This window comes from Pungitius pungitius, chromosome 18 (assembly GCF_949316345.1).
Source record: "Pungitius pungitius chromosome 18, fPunPun2.1, whole genome shotgun sequence".
In the NCBI taxonomy this organism is placed as follows: Eukaryota; Metazoa; Chordata; class Actinopteri; order Perciformes; family Gasterosteidae; genus Pungitius; species Pungitius pungitius.
The window spans coordinates 2,439,704-2,456,051 of NC_084917.1; the positions used below are offsets into that span (position 1 = coordinate 2,439,704).

Below are 16,348 nucleotides of genomic sequence, written 5' to 3' on the forward strand. Positions count from 1 at the left end.
ATGTACAGAACTAGATGTATAAAACATGTTAGTTCCCGTGATTTATAGGAAGGTTTGAATATGTGGGAGAGATTAAAAACTCCCATGCGAGGAATGAAGTGACACCACATGCACCAGGGGGCGCCACGTGATAGCAAATGTCGGTATGTGAGTTTGAAAATAAGGCAGAAAAAAATATGTTATTGTCGCCTTAAATGCTGTAAATCGAAACCACATTAATAAAATCGCATAAAGCACACGTGGCTGCCGCCGAGGCTCTAGACGCTTTTAAACAAGCCGGCTGATTTTAATAGTCTTATAGTCTTATTTAAAACCGACCCGTGATCTAATCAGAGCGAGATTAAAACCTCGTCGAAAGGAAACGGACCCGGAGTGCCAGGTCCCGCAGCGAGGTGTTCCGGAGGAAGGGGGGGGGGGAGATCCAGTGAACGCATCGCGGCTCGGTGCAGCAGCAGCAGCAGCAGCAGGGCGGTTGAGGGCTCGACTCGCCCCGGTTCAGCCTCCTCTCCTCCGCTCCTACGTGCGCCAGAGGTCGCAAGCGAAGGAAACGCTGCTCCATGTTGCTCTCGGACGGCCTCGGTGTCGCGTCGGAAGACTCACGCGAGCTGCTCGGTTGAAAGAAAAAAGCAGCAGCAGCAGCAGCAGCAGGAGGACTAAGAAGAAGAAGAAGAAGAGGAGAAAAAAGAAAAAAACGGAGGGAATTATGAGTGAAAACATCTGGGTGCTGCACACTTTATCTGAGGAGGGTTCGTTCGCCTTTTTTTCGCGTTTCCTCGCCGAGTGTCGTGGACATTTTGGATTTTTAGTTTTAGTTTGTTTTTATGCTCCTCTGTCATTAACTCCGATTTAAGGGTTTTTTTTCTATTGGAAGCTAAATACTTTTTTGATCGTGAATTTTTTTTTTGAGGGGGGGGGGGGACACACGACACACGACACGGCACCGTCGAAGAAGAACTCGAGGACGGCTCGTGCTGTGATGGGCCAGCAGCTTCGAGTTTCTCTCTGAGGGGGCAGCATTAGCTCCATGCTAACGCTAGCAACCCCGTACTGAACTGCCGTTAACCCTCGAGCGGAGCTGTGACGCTAACACCCACTTCTCGACATATTTTTTTTTTTTTTTGGAGAGGGGGGGGGAATAGTACCACCCCATTACCCGGACCACACTGAATGAGACGTCGACTCAAGAGTAAATTCAGGTGAGTCTCTTTGTTTGCGTAATAAGTTTCGGCTCCTGTTCGTGCCCCCCTCCCCTCCCCCCCTCCCCTAACCAACCAGCCATTCAGGATGCTAACGCCGATGCTAGCTGCGTAGCATTCAGGTCCCATTTCTGACGCCGTCCCCGACTCGGAGTTCACATTTAATTCCGGTCAATTGTGTCGGAAATATTCACGTTAAAAATAATTGTTGTCACCCCGCCTGTACGTGTGTGACAACTGCTGCGGCGTCCACGTCCGCGATGTAACACGCGTGTTTTGACGAGAGGTTTAAAGCAGCTGGCTGTATTTATTTTTTTTCGTTCAACAGCTGTAACGTTACATGGCTGCCTCTTTTTTTTTTTTTTTTTTTTAAATAAAAAAAAAATGTTTGCCCGACTACCTCCTCGTTTATTCTGACCCCCGAGAACAGATTAGTTAATCGCATTCCGAATAATCTGGGACTATTTTTCTGCGAATTGCCAAACATTGTTTTTAGTGTAACAGCTGCAGTGCAGCAGCGGCGTCTCCCCTCCCCGGAGCTCCTTCAGCTATGCGCTCCATACATCGGCGTTTTTTTTTTTTTTTGTGTGTGTTTGTTTTCTCACCACTTCACTAATCAGATTACGACCCCTGCTATTTAACTCCAATGTAATTTAATCCTGTTAAGATGTGTGATGGATGCGGAGTTAATCTCCACGTCCGATTCCCCAGATTTAGGGTCGGCTTTTTTTTTTTTCTCAAAAAAAATTGCATTTCATCCTGTTGTTTGTGCCTCTATGGGAATGCTGTCAAATAAAGCAGCTAGTAGACAGGTCTATTTTTTTTTTTTTTTTTTACAGCAGCTATCCAGAAGGTATTTTATACATCAGGCAGGTAGGTAGGTGTCAGAGATGCAGAGAATGATTCTCTTGCATTACAAACAACAAGCCTTGAATCTGAGGCCCCGGCGTTGCCATCAAGCAAAGCAGATATAGTATCTGATAAGCCTTTGAAAGGCCACCACTGCTGTTTTAAAATGTCAACAAAGACCAGCCCTTATCCTCTGACAGAGTTGTTGTGGCCAGCTGTTTTCTGATGGCTATCTTGAAGTGGTTCCTCTGCCTTCCTTTCCACATTCCACTGTTTTGGATCATTCCTCCAATTTTACGCGAGACTGATCTTGAACGTGAAGCACCCACCCCCCCCCCCCTTCCTTCCTCAGTGGACTGTTTCCATTGAGTTGCTGGTGAACATTTCATTTGTCGAGTTCCTCGCATGATCATTTACGATTTTATCTGGAGTGAAAGATAAGGCTCGCTCGGACAAAAGCCCTCTACTGCGCTGCTCTTTCTCTCACGCCGGTTCCAAAGTAGTCTTGTTATGGATGCACTTGCCAAAAAGTTTGTGGTGCCACTCGGAGATGGAGCAACGGCGAGGACTTGTCTTTATTACGCAACAAAAAATAAGTTGGCCTGAATGTGTCGTGCGTCTTTGACGTTTCGTGTTCAGTCCGGCTTGTGTGACCATGTAAGGCATTTCCTCAGAGTTCAGAGAGGCTCACCTTGAGTTGCCAGTTGTGCGAAAAAGACATTCTCGCCTGCAATGTGCCAACAATGAAGCTGTCGACATAAGGTGAAGAGCGTGTGGTTTTCAGACAACGGTCATGTGACGTTTTGTAGGGTTTGAAGACGTGTAGATACTGAGGAAACCTGTTTGGAAATCGACCCAACTTCAGCCGAAGCAAAACGTTTATCCATTGAGGCATTCATCAGCGTTTCTTTGTTCTTTATCAAAAGATAAGAAGTTTGGCAGGTTTGTGAGTAAGCAGCCCATGTCCTCCCCCCCCCCCTTAGCAGGTGCCTGCAGAGCAAGCTGTTGCAGGTTTTTATTTTCCTATTAATGAGTCGGCTTCAGAGAATGTTCTGTGCCAATGATTCGAATAGAGCTGAAATAATTAGTCCATAAAGTAGGTAACTTCAGAGGTACTTTTTTCGAGCCGAATACGCCGCATTACTCCCGCGCCGCCGCTGTTTGTTGTCATGTGCGACTTTGGACTGTTGACTGGCCACAACAAGTGGTTTGAGAACCTTTTGACCCCAGAAAAGCTGTTTATGGGCATCTTCACTCTCCCGTGGTGGTTCACTGCCCAAATGATTTATGAAGATGATCCGCAGATTAGGCGCTAAATGAGTGTTTGTTTCTCATCTGAAATCAATTTTCTTTTTTAAATGTGCATAATAATGGCACCGAATATTACATTCCATGATTAGGGAAATTGACTGTGAACTCACCAAGCTAATGGCCTCTTTTCTTTGAAAAAACACAAACGGGTCGTCCTTTTCTTGAGAAACTAAACGGTCTTTTTCCACTTTGTTACCATGTTGTGGTGTCATAAAGCTTGTGAGTGATCGTGTGGGATCTATAGTAGATAAAGGGATCCTTTTCAAATGTTACCACCTCATCGCTAAAGATGGCGACTTGTGGCAAGCGCGGTCAAAGCAACCAGCTTTGCGTCCACGCACTCCTACATTCTTAATTTTGATGAGCCGGCGAGTGGAGAAGACTGAGAGGCTCGCCGTGTGTTTCTCATCTCCTCAAGCTCTGCTACGAGAGAGAAAGAGAGAGAAAAAGGCTTTAACACAGGGTTGACATTTTAATCCAACTTCTGTTGCAGGCTGGCGCTCTGCACTCAGTTTTTTGTGCTTGAGCTGACGGGACATCTTTGTTTAGGCTGTTGGCAAAATGCTGTCTTTGTGCATGTGACCCAATCGGTCTGTGAGGCCTTTCTTTGCGTGGCTTCTCCATGACACCTCTGTATCCGTGCAGAGGCTGGCCCATGAGTGGGCCCGGTTCCTTTTTTTTTTAAAGCAGACAAGGGGAGGGTCTGTACCGCGGAGGAGAAGCGAGAGTTTTTTTCGGTCACGCGTCGGATCAAGGTCACGGGGTCAGCCTGCCGGAGGTCAAACCGTGGCCCCGCGAGACCACCTGGAACGAAGGCAGAACTGTGAGCCAGATGGCACGGTGCAGGTACTTCCGGGTCGGTTTTGAGAGGACGTTTGCCTCCCTCGAACCTTCTTCGATTTGCCTCGGTGAGCGAAAGTCAAGCTAGCGGCGCGCTCTCCGTGATGGTGGATCACCATGGAAACGAAAGCTGCGCGGGGCCGACTTGATCTGGAGCAGGCTATATTGAGACTCGGGAGGTCCCGGGCTGATATTTATAATTCATAGCAACGATGCGGCCCCGCTGAACTCACCTCAGGCCCTTTGAAAATCACTGACACACCTTTCTGTAGCAAATGTGCGTTTAACACACTGATTTGTTCTGTTTTCAAAGGTTCCTTTCAGTGTTTGTGGTGCTATTTCACCTTTTTTGTTTTCCTTCTAACGATGCTCAAAATTCACTTTTCATGGCGTAATAGATTTATATTTGGTCGACACACTTGTGTTGTGGGGATTCTGATATCCCCACGACACACACGGGAAAGGTGTGAGTGTGTTTTAACTAACCACTTTTTCATGATACATCAGTCAAGCCCTTGTTTATGGATTTTTCTCTCTTTCTTGGTCTGTTTCCCACTTGCTGTTTAAGCTGGCTTAAGGAATAGCAGGTACATTATCACCCCCGCTGGTGATCAATATCGAATGAATAGCCTACTAAGTGCTATGAAGGCCTTTCATGCACTAGATGGACGAGCTGCTGTGGGATTGTGTAGTCACGGGGGGGGGGGAAATGTACGTTTGCTTAGTGTTTTGTGCTCTTGTATCCGTTCGAACGTACAGTCTGTGCATCCGCTCTCTCTCTCTCTCCCTAATAATTCGCCTGCTTCTGTGACCCAGTTAGGAGAACATCTGTCTCGGCCTCATCCAGTCTTGCTGTTTATCAGCAGATATGTTCATAAAGCCAAATCCTGTCTGCTGGTTGATTAAGACGCCACGGAGTAGGCCGCCAGGGCTCCAGCGCACAGGGGGGGAAAAAAAGCAACGAATTACCGGGATGGAAATATTCTGACAGTCATTAATAAAATACATATTTACATATGTTAAAAAAAAGTGCTTCAGCACTGTAAGGAAACGTGTCAAAAAGAATGTATTCTTGAACACTACCTGAAAAATGAGTGAGGAACCGGGGAGCTGCACAGAAGAGAATGATGTCAGCCGGTTTTAAGAATACAAAAGGGACACAGTTGACCCAAACCAGCCCTTCTCTTTGCCCTCGTCTGGCGCAAAAATGACGTTGACCTCTGCTTACCTGCTCCACGAGAGGAACTAAAAGGCCCCTTCGGTTCGGTCCATGATGTATTTGACCACATTTAAACACGTCCTCGGGGTCCAATTGCTGAGTCATGGCGTTTTGGGTGAAATCACACCTGAGCCGCTCGGCGTTGGCTCAGACCGGCGTCATAATTCAAGTGATTTACAATCTGGCTCGTGTTCCCCGGGCTAATTGCCGGGTTTTGGGGCCCCCTGAAGAATCTCCATGTTTGGGTTTTTGGCGCCCCGCTCGCTGACCTCACTCCACCGCTGCCCGCTTGGTGATGTCATGTGACCAGCAGCGGTTGGTGAGTGTCCCGGTGTTTGCGTTTGGCGAGCAGCAACTTCCAGCGGCGATGTCACTTTAAGCAAACGCACCCTTTTTTTTATCTGACAGGAAACGTCTCCGTGTGCCCCTGCAGATCTGAAATACTATTGCCCCCCCCAGCAATGATTTAATGAAACAGTTTTGCGATGTATTTTTCTTTTCTGGGCCACAAAAACTCAAAGAAAGCTATCCAACATTACCGCTTCTTTTTTTGGTGCAACTAAATAGTTCCATTTACTCTTTTTAAACTCTCCAATGAAGTGTTCCCCTCAGTCATTGCTTCAATGTGAAATATAATGCAGGTGCTCTCTCCCATCGCATGAATATATCATTCAAATTCAATGCTTTTAAAATATTGATTTAGGAGCGCACACACACACACACTAGTTGAATCACGAGTTACTTCCTTGTTGACACCGCTCCTATAAACAAACCCCTTGTTTCACACTATGGCTGCAGAGTGAGAAAGAAAAAATGCAAGTAGCTGCAAAAAGGACTCAGGGTTGCATGTAGCTGCAGTGCCCCATGCGCCCCCCCCCTCCCCCCGCCTACATCCCCCCCAATTTAAACATTGATGTGTCTTGTGCACTATTCCATGTGACGAGGGGAGGGGGAGGGGGCGACTTTTGTTTGGCAAGATTCAGTATCCCAAATAGATGAAATGAGGATAAAGGCGCCCGAGAGGAAGTGGAGCAGAAGCTGATGGGGCGTTGGAGGTGTCCAATGTGTTAGCAGCTGATCGGAAGATCCTCTGAATAAGTCAACAGCTCTCAGTCTTCCTCCTCGCCTCTTATTCTTGCCTGTGTTTTCTCTAAATCCCACCCTCCCTCCCTCTTGCTCCATTGTGCAGGGATGATCCCATCTTTCTGGCTCCGTCGGCCTCCGATCGACTGGCAGAGCGATCACTTTTCAAGGCGCTGAGCTCTGACGGCACTTTAGGCCGCGTTGCAAAGTCGGGCCTCTGGGTCCAGTTTCTTTTTCGATAAACCGGTCCACCTTAAAGATGCCAGTAGCCTATTCTACACCGCTATGATGCTACGGCAGCTCTGTCTTTATGCTGGGGGTTCTCCGTGGTGAAAGCGCCTCTCTCTCATGTGTCCTCGAGCGCTGCTAACGTGGCACACAGGAGGAGCTTTGCTGATCTCAGTATCACCTGAACTTGGTTAATCCCCCTCACCCCTTCCCCTCTTTGTAGCTCTTTGTAGTTAAGGAAGCATTAGCTGACAAATCTGGTGGGTTTTTTTTTTTGGTCCAACATAATGAACATTAGCTTTTACATCAGACCCCTAACGAGCATAACTGAGCACGAAGGGAGAGGACGAGCTTCTTTTGACCTAAATCTGAGCGCTAATTAGCATGCACCGTGGAATATGGGGAAAGATCTTCCAGTAGCTTCGTCTAATCCAACTAGTCCGTTAAGGTTCTGGGCGTCCTGCAACGCCACTCACGAGGGATTAGTCAGATGATCAATACATCAACGTATTAATAACTCAATCGCAATAAACGCTGCACCAACCGTCGTATTTATCTCCATCTTAATGTCCCACTTTACAGCAGGTGTACATTTTGAAAAATAAAATTCAGTGTGAAGGCATTTCACAGTGCATCGATACTCCTTCACTTTTCAGTCAAAGCTCTTATGTTTTGTTATGTTGGAGGTTACCATGTTATTCAGAGCTCCTTTTTCTCTTCAATGAACCTGTCCTCAAACACAGTAAATATCCACTGCTGAGGTTGTCAATTATTAAACTTCTGGTTTTAGCTTTTAAGCTTTTTTTTTCTTTTTTTCTGTAGTTGAGGCGAGAGGAATTTCTACCTTTTTGCAAACCGGTTAGTCGTTGGCACGGTCTGCTTCACGTGTTGTCTTTTTTGTGCTTTCTCACTAGATAAGCACGCCGTGGCTGTTGGATCATCTGCCACCCACTAGGATCCAGGCGCTTGAGTCCTAAATGACAAGGTATGTGAGTCTTAATCGGTAGGGAGGGGGACCAATGCTGAACATACTGTGGTTTTCTGTTTCCTGGATTTGGATTCAAATGACTTTGCCCTCCGTAAGCAAACGCCCTTTTGCATCACTTCTGGTCCCACGAAAGCGACGTCTCTATGTCGAGGATTAGTACGACGCCAAGAAGAAACAACAACAGTTCCCCTCCCTGTTCTCCCGGAGGCTGAGACACTCGATACACCTGTCAAACTCGCTATTTCAGACCAATCCCCAATTGACAAAGGAGTGTCGACGCAGTCCAAACTCAATGGGGATTTGATCCAAAATGGCTTCCTTTTTTTTCAACCTGCATAACGCTACCGAAAAAATATCGTTGCCATATTTTTGTGGAGAGGCAGAGGATTGAGGAGCCTCCCGAGTTGCACCTTCTCTGTGGAGATGCTGGCAGGATTCCGCTTCGCTTGTTTACTTCCACGTTTACTTGTTTGGGGACTTGGTTTCTTCCATTTCCTTACCGGTCTTCCAATTTCCCTGTTTGGTTCATAAAATAGATTTTTTTTTCCTTTTTGGATACGTGAACCCCCCCCCCCCCCCGAAATCACACGGGCAGTAAAGTGCGCAAACAGGTTGTCGGCGCTGAGATCAATACAGATTAAGGGCTGATAGTGAGGGCCATTCATTCACACATCAGCCGGTGGTGTGTAGTGGGGATGGGCAGCACACCGGCGTGACGTGGCACACGTACGCGCGAGGTGAACACTGGGTGGGGTGTCAGAGCCGGAAGGTTGGTTTCCTAGAAAAGCACTTGGCAACAACCGATAACCACCGTGTTGTTGTTGTTGTTGTTTTTAGAAACACAAGCTCCTCCGGATGATCCTACTCTTGCACCAATTATTTTTCCAGCCGTAGATCTATTTTGGTTAAATGTTTGTGGAAGAAATAATGGGCTGCATGCAATTTTGAAGTGTGTGTGTGAGAGTGAGAGACTCATACGGAATATTATAAATGTTCATTCTTTTGGGAGCAATGCAATTCCCATTTGGACTGTGAAAAAGTTCAATAGCTTATTAAAGCCAAAGGAAATGTGTGATATCTTTTTCTTTTGTACGGTTAACTCCTCAAAACACAATTCTGTCTATATCCCTACAATTTCTTTAGTGTGTGTGTGTGTGTGTGCCTCTCACAGTTTACCCTTTTTTTTTTTTTTTTTAAAGCCGTATTTACTGAGCAGCCTGTTTGACTTTAGACGTTTTGGGGGACGTTCTCCGTACTCTCCAGTCGGCAAACACGGAGGACGTGTGGGTTGTCTGCATGGATACACGTCTCTGACCTGAATGCGTCTGACCTGGTTATTGAGACTCTGCAAACAGCATCTCGCTCACGTGGACCAACGCACAAAGAGACACAACGTCCTGTATCTCCTTTCCCCGGGGGAAGCATCACCTTTTGAAACCAGGGCTATCGCAATATTTAGACGTTCAAAGCCATGAGAGAAGATCGGTGTGTTGGAGTACGGGTTTTTTTTTTTACCTTCAGTGTGTGTGTGTGTGCTGAATAGATTTTTGTAGTATCCAAACATTTGTTTTCTTAATGTGCAGGAAGGTCTTTTTTTGTGAGTGGTTTTCAAGCTCAAACATAATCTGCCCCTTTTTTTTTTTTTTTTAAGAGCCTGAAAATTGGACTGTACTCTTTTCTTCAAAGTTGTTAATAAGGGCTTATGTCATTGTTCAGGTCTCCTCTTTGCAGGAATGAATCTCATGGGCTCATATTTAACTGGATCTCACATTTAATTAAGGTCTTACCGGCAGGGGGGGGGGGGGATTTTTGAGCAGCCCACTATTTATAACCTCCCTCTTCGCCCTGGTTACGTTTTTAATGAGGAACAAACTGCTTTTCCAAAGATCCAGACTACTCCTCTGAAAGACATCTGACCTGAATCTATTGATCCATGTTCTTTCTTCTTTAATCCTAAGGGACAAAAAGCATTCTGCCTCAAGCTTGGGGTGCATCGAAATAGTTTCCTATTTGAACAAAAACCCACTCAATTTGTTTCCCACGCCTTTTAGAGGAGAGGAGGAAAGGTGTTTTTGTTTTTTTTAATATATTTTTTGCAAACGGTTATGCAAAACCCTTCATGCAGGTCAGCAGCAGAGCTCTTGGTCTGGTTGCAGCTTTTGGCCTGTCACATTGAGTTTGCACGATGGACACCTCCTCCCAGCCCTGGGGCCACGGTACTTCTTGCAAGCGGCCAGCTCGCCGTTGACATCCGCGATACCTTCGACATCCGCGTCGCTTCTACGGCGACCCACGGATGATTTTTAAACTGTGACTTTAGGTCTCTTTTTTTTTTTCGTGAGACCCGCCTACGTCTTGTTAACAGGATCAACATTAGCAAAGTGAGACGGTTGCGGTGAGCTCGTCTCACGGGGGCCGCCTTGTTGTCTGCACAGTCGTCGTCAGTCTCCGCGTTGCCAGGAAGTGGCTTTTTTTTTTTTTTTTTTTTTTAGAGAAGCAACAAGGTATTCCATAACAGTTCTGTTGATGAAACTTGGCCAACATTTGACCTGCGAAACGCTGTGATGCACTGGTTCTGTTCCACATTGACGAATCGGCTCAGGACGATGATCATTTTGTGTATCACTAAATGCGTTCATGTTGTTGGCAATAGATTGTGGTAGAATTTCATGATATCAAGTACTATCGACACAGCAGGATCATAATCTCCCACAGAGGACACACTGACGTTGTGCTGAAAGTTTCTACTCTTGCTCTATTTTGGCGCGTCTGGCTACGTTGTACAGTGTAAGAACGCCCAGGGTTACACATTTTTACACTTGAGGACAGATCGCCTGCACGCACAAAGGTCGCAGGATTGAACGCGGTTATTAATCACCTCGCCGCGTGGGACGGAGGATGCAACGTCTGGACGTGGACAGCTCCGTCTCCTCTGTCCCTCTCCGGGGGATCCGTGACTTCTCCGTGACCCGAGCGCAGTGAAGACCAGAACATGTCCAGTGGAAGAAGGGGCCGCACACAAGTTGCCCCCCCCCCCCCGAGGTCCGTATGTGTCTTGAGGAAGAACGTGAGAATCATTCATCAGAGTGATTGTGATCGTTATTACCTGTACGGCAGGTGAATACTTCTAATCCTCTGCACCGCCAGCCGGGCTGAGTGTGCAGAAAGTAAAGAAGAGAACAGCACGCATCCCCCTTTTCAACCAGTGGGTTTTCAAGCGGGGGCCAAATGAAAGGTCGGAGCATTTAAACGCTCCATTTCAATTTGGGGATGTCACCGGTGCGCTCATTATCGTATAATCATCATCATTAGTAGTGTGTGTGTGTGTGTGTGTGTGTTGCCTAGTTAAACAGTGTGTTTGGGTTCAACGCAGTGTGTCTGTGAAACTGAAAGTGGATCCACTGAGCAGATATTTTCTTCCTCTGTGAATACTGAGAAGTCTTTGTTTTATTTTGAAGCATTTCCTCCTGTTCAGCAATGGGGGGGCTTTTTCTTCTTTTTTCTTCATGATCTGCTGAGAGGTTTCAGTGCGCTCAGTCGTATCACGACGCAGATTTAAAGAAACTAATACGTTTCAAAGCTATGAATTGTGACATATTCTGATGTGTGTGTGTGTGTGTGTGTGTGTGTGTGTGTGTAAATGTCCAAATGGATACGGATCTCTTTTGTCATGATGAGTTCCGTCCATCAGCCGAAGCTGTGAAAGGCCACTCTGTCTCTGTCTCTGTCACAGATCTGATTACTTGCCCTCATTTCTCAACCAATTCAAAGAAAACAATCCTGGTTTTGTTTTCCAGCGTCATGCAAGACCACTGAGACCTGTGAGCTCCAGTGAGAACCAAAACCGGAGGGAGAGTGAAACTGCAACTTCAGGTTTCACTGAGATACCCCCCCCCCCCCTCCCCTCCTCCTCTTCTCCCCCTTTTCTGTTGCTGAGTTTTAATATTCACGGGTGGCTTCCCTCAGGGTTACTCACCAGCTGGGGGTTTTTCCACTATGGTCAAATATGTTTATTTTAAATCCATGATCTTATGATGACAAACCAGCGGTAAAGTACACCAGGAGCTGACTTGCCACTCTGAACTAAATTTTTTTTTTTTAGTGCAGCTCCGGCAGCTTATCACTCGGCAGCAGCCCTCGCCGCTGTGAAGGCAGATTACGGGGAGACGCGTTAAAACCCCCCCCCCCCCCCCGCCGTCTAAATGTCACACGGGACACACCCCGCTTTTCTCTGTGACGCTCGGAGAGGAGCCACGGCCACGCGCCCCCCCCCCCCCCCCCCGAGAGGGCCAGCACGCCGCTGCGTGACTGAGGAGGTGCCGGCGAGGCGCTCAGAGGAGAGTCCTCACCTGAGAGATGTTTGCACATATTTGCATACACAAGTTGAGTGTGTGTGTATATATATGTATGTGCAGATGCCACAGCGACTACAACATGCATGCCTTCCTGCACAATGTGGGGCCTAAAAGGTTGTGTAACTTAAGATTTCCTCATGCGCTAACCCACGAAACACTTGCAAAGAGGAGTCTTTCTTTTCCGCGTTGGCTTGTGAATAATTGATCCCATCTCTGGGGTAAAGGTCTTGATCCCACGTGAGGCGAGTTGGTGCCGCATTACAGGAAGATTTGAGAACAAGGCGTTGAGGAAGTGACTTGCTTTCTTTCCTCTTCCTACACAGACGGAGGCAATTGAAGTCCCACGGGCTCCGCATGCTCTTGTGCGTAGTTTCACGCTGCATTGTTTTTGTTGCCATAATCTCTGATAGAGAATTTCAGCTGTGTCCCGGCAATCCCCCTCCAAAGGCCACCGCAATCTGGATGAAAAGCTCCTTTCATAAGGCGAGGGCTCGCCCGCACTAATCACATTCTGTCAACCAGACGAGTACCATTTGCTATAAATATCACCAGCTGCTCGCTCGCTGCTGCACCTTTTTTGGTTTTAGCGCTCAAATCACACAGACATAACGGGGTTCAACCAAACCTACTGGGCGCCTTTTTAAATGCATATGCTTTTTTTTTGGGGGGGGGGGGAACGTGCACCAGCATTTCAATCTCTGCGTCCTTCAGAAGCAGGCGACCAACTTTTCGTAAAACCCTCTTAAGTGGACTCTGCAGTTTTTTGTTTTTTGTCCGCAACTCTTGTTGTTCGGAGCGCTGCACCCTTGACCCCGCAGTCTCCATAGCAACCGCAATGACCCAGGAAGCACTCGAGGCTTCTGAGAGCGAGGGGTTGTGACGGGGAAGTGGTTTCCTGGCTCGGACTGGGAGAATAAAGTGGCCGACCTGCCCCCTGGACCATTTCATTCATTGCTGCGCAGAGTTCACTGCCAGGCGTCTGGATCACATGCCCCCACAGTCACACAGTTAGACGTTCCTGAATAAATGCAGCTAGTGTGTTCTATTATTCTTTTTCTATTTTCACCATTTCTCGGCTATCGGGGCAAGCTCTTACTAGCACACTGTTTGTGGATGCTTAAGTAAGTGGGCCAAGAAAGAAAATCTTGGCCTGAAAAGCTTTAATGTGTCTGAAAATCTCCATCAGACGTCTTGAACTTTTAGATCAAAAGTCAAATGCTCTTTATGGACTAAAGCTGGGCGAATGAAGGCGGTCATCCTTCCAATAACATGTAGGTCAGTGAATAAGCTCATCTATGGTGACGGCTGTGTGGTTCTCATTAGTGTGCTGCCTTCCAGATTGTTCTTGGGGGGTGGGGGGGGGGGGGGGGGGGCACAGTTATAGAGCCCATTTCTCAGTCTCCTTACTCTACAACATGTGACGAGCAAAACACGAGGTACGCTGATAGCAAGAGGAAAAGTCACAAGTGGCATCAGGCAGTTTGGAGAAAGATGTGCCAGGGCTCTGCAGATGTGATGAACCTCTGTATCAAGGGGCATTGTTGCGTGTGTTGATTTGCATGCCTGGTGTGACGACCTCCCCCCCCCCCCCCCCCCCCCGGCGAGGATTGTTTGTCTTTGGAGCGCTGCAGAGCCACGTTGGCGCGCGAGTAACTTGAGTCACAAGGTTAGCGGTTCAAAGCCGCCGGTAGTTTACCGCGTCGGGGGATCTGAGATCATGACATGGTGTGTGTGTGTGTGTGTGTGTGTGTGTGTGTGTGTGTGTGTGTGTGTGTGTGTGTGTGTGTGTGTGTGTGTGTGTGTGTGTGTGTGTGTGTGTGTGTGTGTGTGTGTGTGTGTGTGTGTGTGTGTGTGTGTGTGTGTGTGTGTGTGTGTGTGTGTGTGTGTGTGTGTGTGTGTGTGTGTGTGTGTGTGTGTGTGTGTGTGTGTGTGCGTGCGCCTTGTGCAAGATGGTTCTGTTCATAAAGGACGAGGCACACCATGTTCTGCCTTTTGTCATTGTAAACAAAGCCCCATAATAGACCAAAACAAACATGTTATTGTTCTCTCAATCGGCTAAAGTAAAAAAGGCCATTAGCTCGCCGCTTGCAGAGGCTCCCATGTGAAACTAGGGCCTCTAGTGAAGGTCCTAATGTTTCTGCGCGTCAGATGGAGTCACGCAGGAGCCATCCTGGAAGGGAGAAGAGACACGTTCACCACACTTCCTTCACATCTACGTCTCGTCTGCCGAACTTTCTCATGACACCTTATCTGCTATCAGCCTTCTCTTGCATAACTCTCAATAACCCACCCTTACCCCCTCCTCTTTTTTTTCTTCTTCTTCTTCTTTATTCTTCTCTAACCAACATCGCACTCCCTCTTCTCCCAAACCTCCCACTCCCACTCCGGCATGCGTCATCCATATGCTCAGTGCTTGTTACTCCAGGTTGACTGGAGCCAAGCCCTTGGTCATCCCCTCTGGGGATAGACCAGATTACTCAGAGTATTTATACATGAGCGGCCTGCTGCTACAGCAAAGTGTGTGTGTCTGTGTGTGGATGCCTCGCGGGATTGTGTGTGTGTGTGTGTGTGTGTGTGTGTGTGTGTGGGGGTGTGTGTGTGTGCACGCAGGCACCCATTTTTAATGCGTTGGGAATGAGGGAATGGTTGGACGGCCCTTCTTTCAAAAAACTTTGGACTGGTTTCTTTTTTTTTTTTTTGTTGGAAGATTCGCTTCGTATTGTAACAACGATAATTCCTCAGTGCAGCTCTCTACTTTCTATTATTATAACTAATGCCGAGGTGGGCTTTTAAATTCTCACTATAGCCACGTCATTTCTAGAAATGTTCACGTCCGCTAACCGAGACGATACTGCACTCGGTAGACAGAATGTCAGAGAAAAGACACATGACTTGGGTAATTTCTTGTAGCACCCGGGGTCACACCCACACACACTCACACACACACACACAGTCTGCAACAGCAGCGCAGGTCAAGGCTGTCACTGTTTTCCAGCTCGGCTGGACGATGAGCGAAGGACTCTGAGATTATGTGCTCCGATGAAGACGAGGGGGAGGAAGGGCCGCATTCTCCGCATGCTCCGAGGAACAAAGCCTCTTTTGACCAGAACACATTCCATACCGTCCAACATTCCGTGTTATACCTACACCCCTATAAATAGTAAAGAAAGAACAACTCTCCTACCCTCAGGCCCGTAAGCTCCAAACAACATAGAAAGCCGCGAAGATTTTCTGGCCTTAATACGTCTTTCATTTTCAAACTTGTCCTGCGCAAGGATTTCAGAAAAGACGACTTATTCGCGGATTACTTCCTTTTGCACGTTGAGCCTCTCCCTTCAGCCCAAATGAGGATGCAGCAAACCCACGGCCATGGGCGGCTTCTCGTTTCGTCTACCTACGAACGTTTTTAAAGTTTCCCCACAAGTAAAAACAAAACAAAAAAAAAAACAGAAATGAGAAACTTAAAGTTTCCAACATGTCTGGCTTCTCTGTCCTAAAAGTGTCCTCTCTTCCCCTGACACGTCCCTCCGTTTTCTCCCCTCTGCAGTGCCTGAGGATGTCCAAGCGGAGCTTTTTTGTTCGCCTCGTGCCATGCCGCTGCTTGCGGGGCGAGGAGGAGGCCGTGACATCGCTGGACTACTCCCACTGCAGCCTGGAGACGGTTCCCAAGGAGATCTTCAACTTCGAGAAGACCCTGCAGGAACTCTACCTCGACGCCAACCAGATCGAGGAGCTGCCTAAAGTAAGGCTAGAAACGTAATTCTCACCTGTGTGGCCTCGGGAGCCCTTTCACTCCTTGCTCACGAGTCCGCTAAATAGGGACCGGCTTTTGTCTTATGAACCGCTCGCATTGTTGACACTTTACGTCCAGTCAAAAAACTTGACTCATTTTAATCTCTTCTCCCTCTCTGTCTCCCTTTCCCCACCAGCAACTGTTCAACTGCCAGTTACTCCACCGGCTGAGCATGCCAGATAATGACGTAGCGGTGTTGCCGGCGGCCATCGCCAACCTGGTCAATCTCAGGGAGCTCGATGTCAGCAAAAACAGTAAGAAAAATCACCTCCGTGGCTGAAACCTGAACCACTGCCCCCGCGGGCCCAGAGGCCTGGCGGAAGTTCAGATGTCTTCACTTTCCCTGCCCCCCCCCCCCCCCCCCCCCGGCATCCGGGTGTTTGTAGTGGCGACCGACCGGCGCAGATCAGTAGCCGAGAGGGGCGGTGTCGCGTGAACCGACCCGCGAGGTATTTTGAGGTAAAACGTAACTCTACGTCACCGCCC

The 16,348-nt window shown here is 47.7% G+C and overlaps 1 protein-coding gene across 3 annotated transcripts in view; it reads left to right on the top strand.

Annotated features, from left to right (window-relative positions):
• The first annotated feature begins 1,129 nt into the window (after positions 1–1,129).
• Positions 1,130–16,348, top strand: part of erbin (erbb2 interacting protein) — a 30,405-nt gene continuing 15,186 nt past the window's right edge. For 2 of the 3 annotated variants that reach the window (XM_037485108.2, XM_037485110.2), the window contains exons 1-4: positions 1,131–1,196; positions 7,641–7,711; positions 15,617–15,811; positions 15,999–16,116. In XM_037485108.2, the coding sequence (XP_037341005.2) occupies positions 15,626–15,811; positions 15,999–16,116 (304 nt within the window). In that variant the 5' untranslated portion in view covers positions 1,131–1,196; positions 7,641–7,711; positions 15,617–15,625. Of the gene's footprint in view, positions 1,197–7,640; positions 7,712–15,616; positions 15,812–15,998; positions 16,117–16,348 lie in introns of all 3 variants that reach the window. The other variant, XM_037485109.2, reaches the window with a different exon arrangement.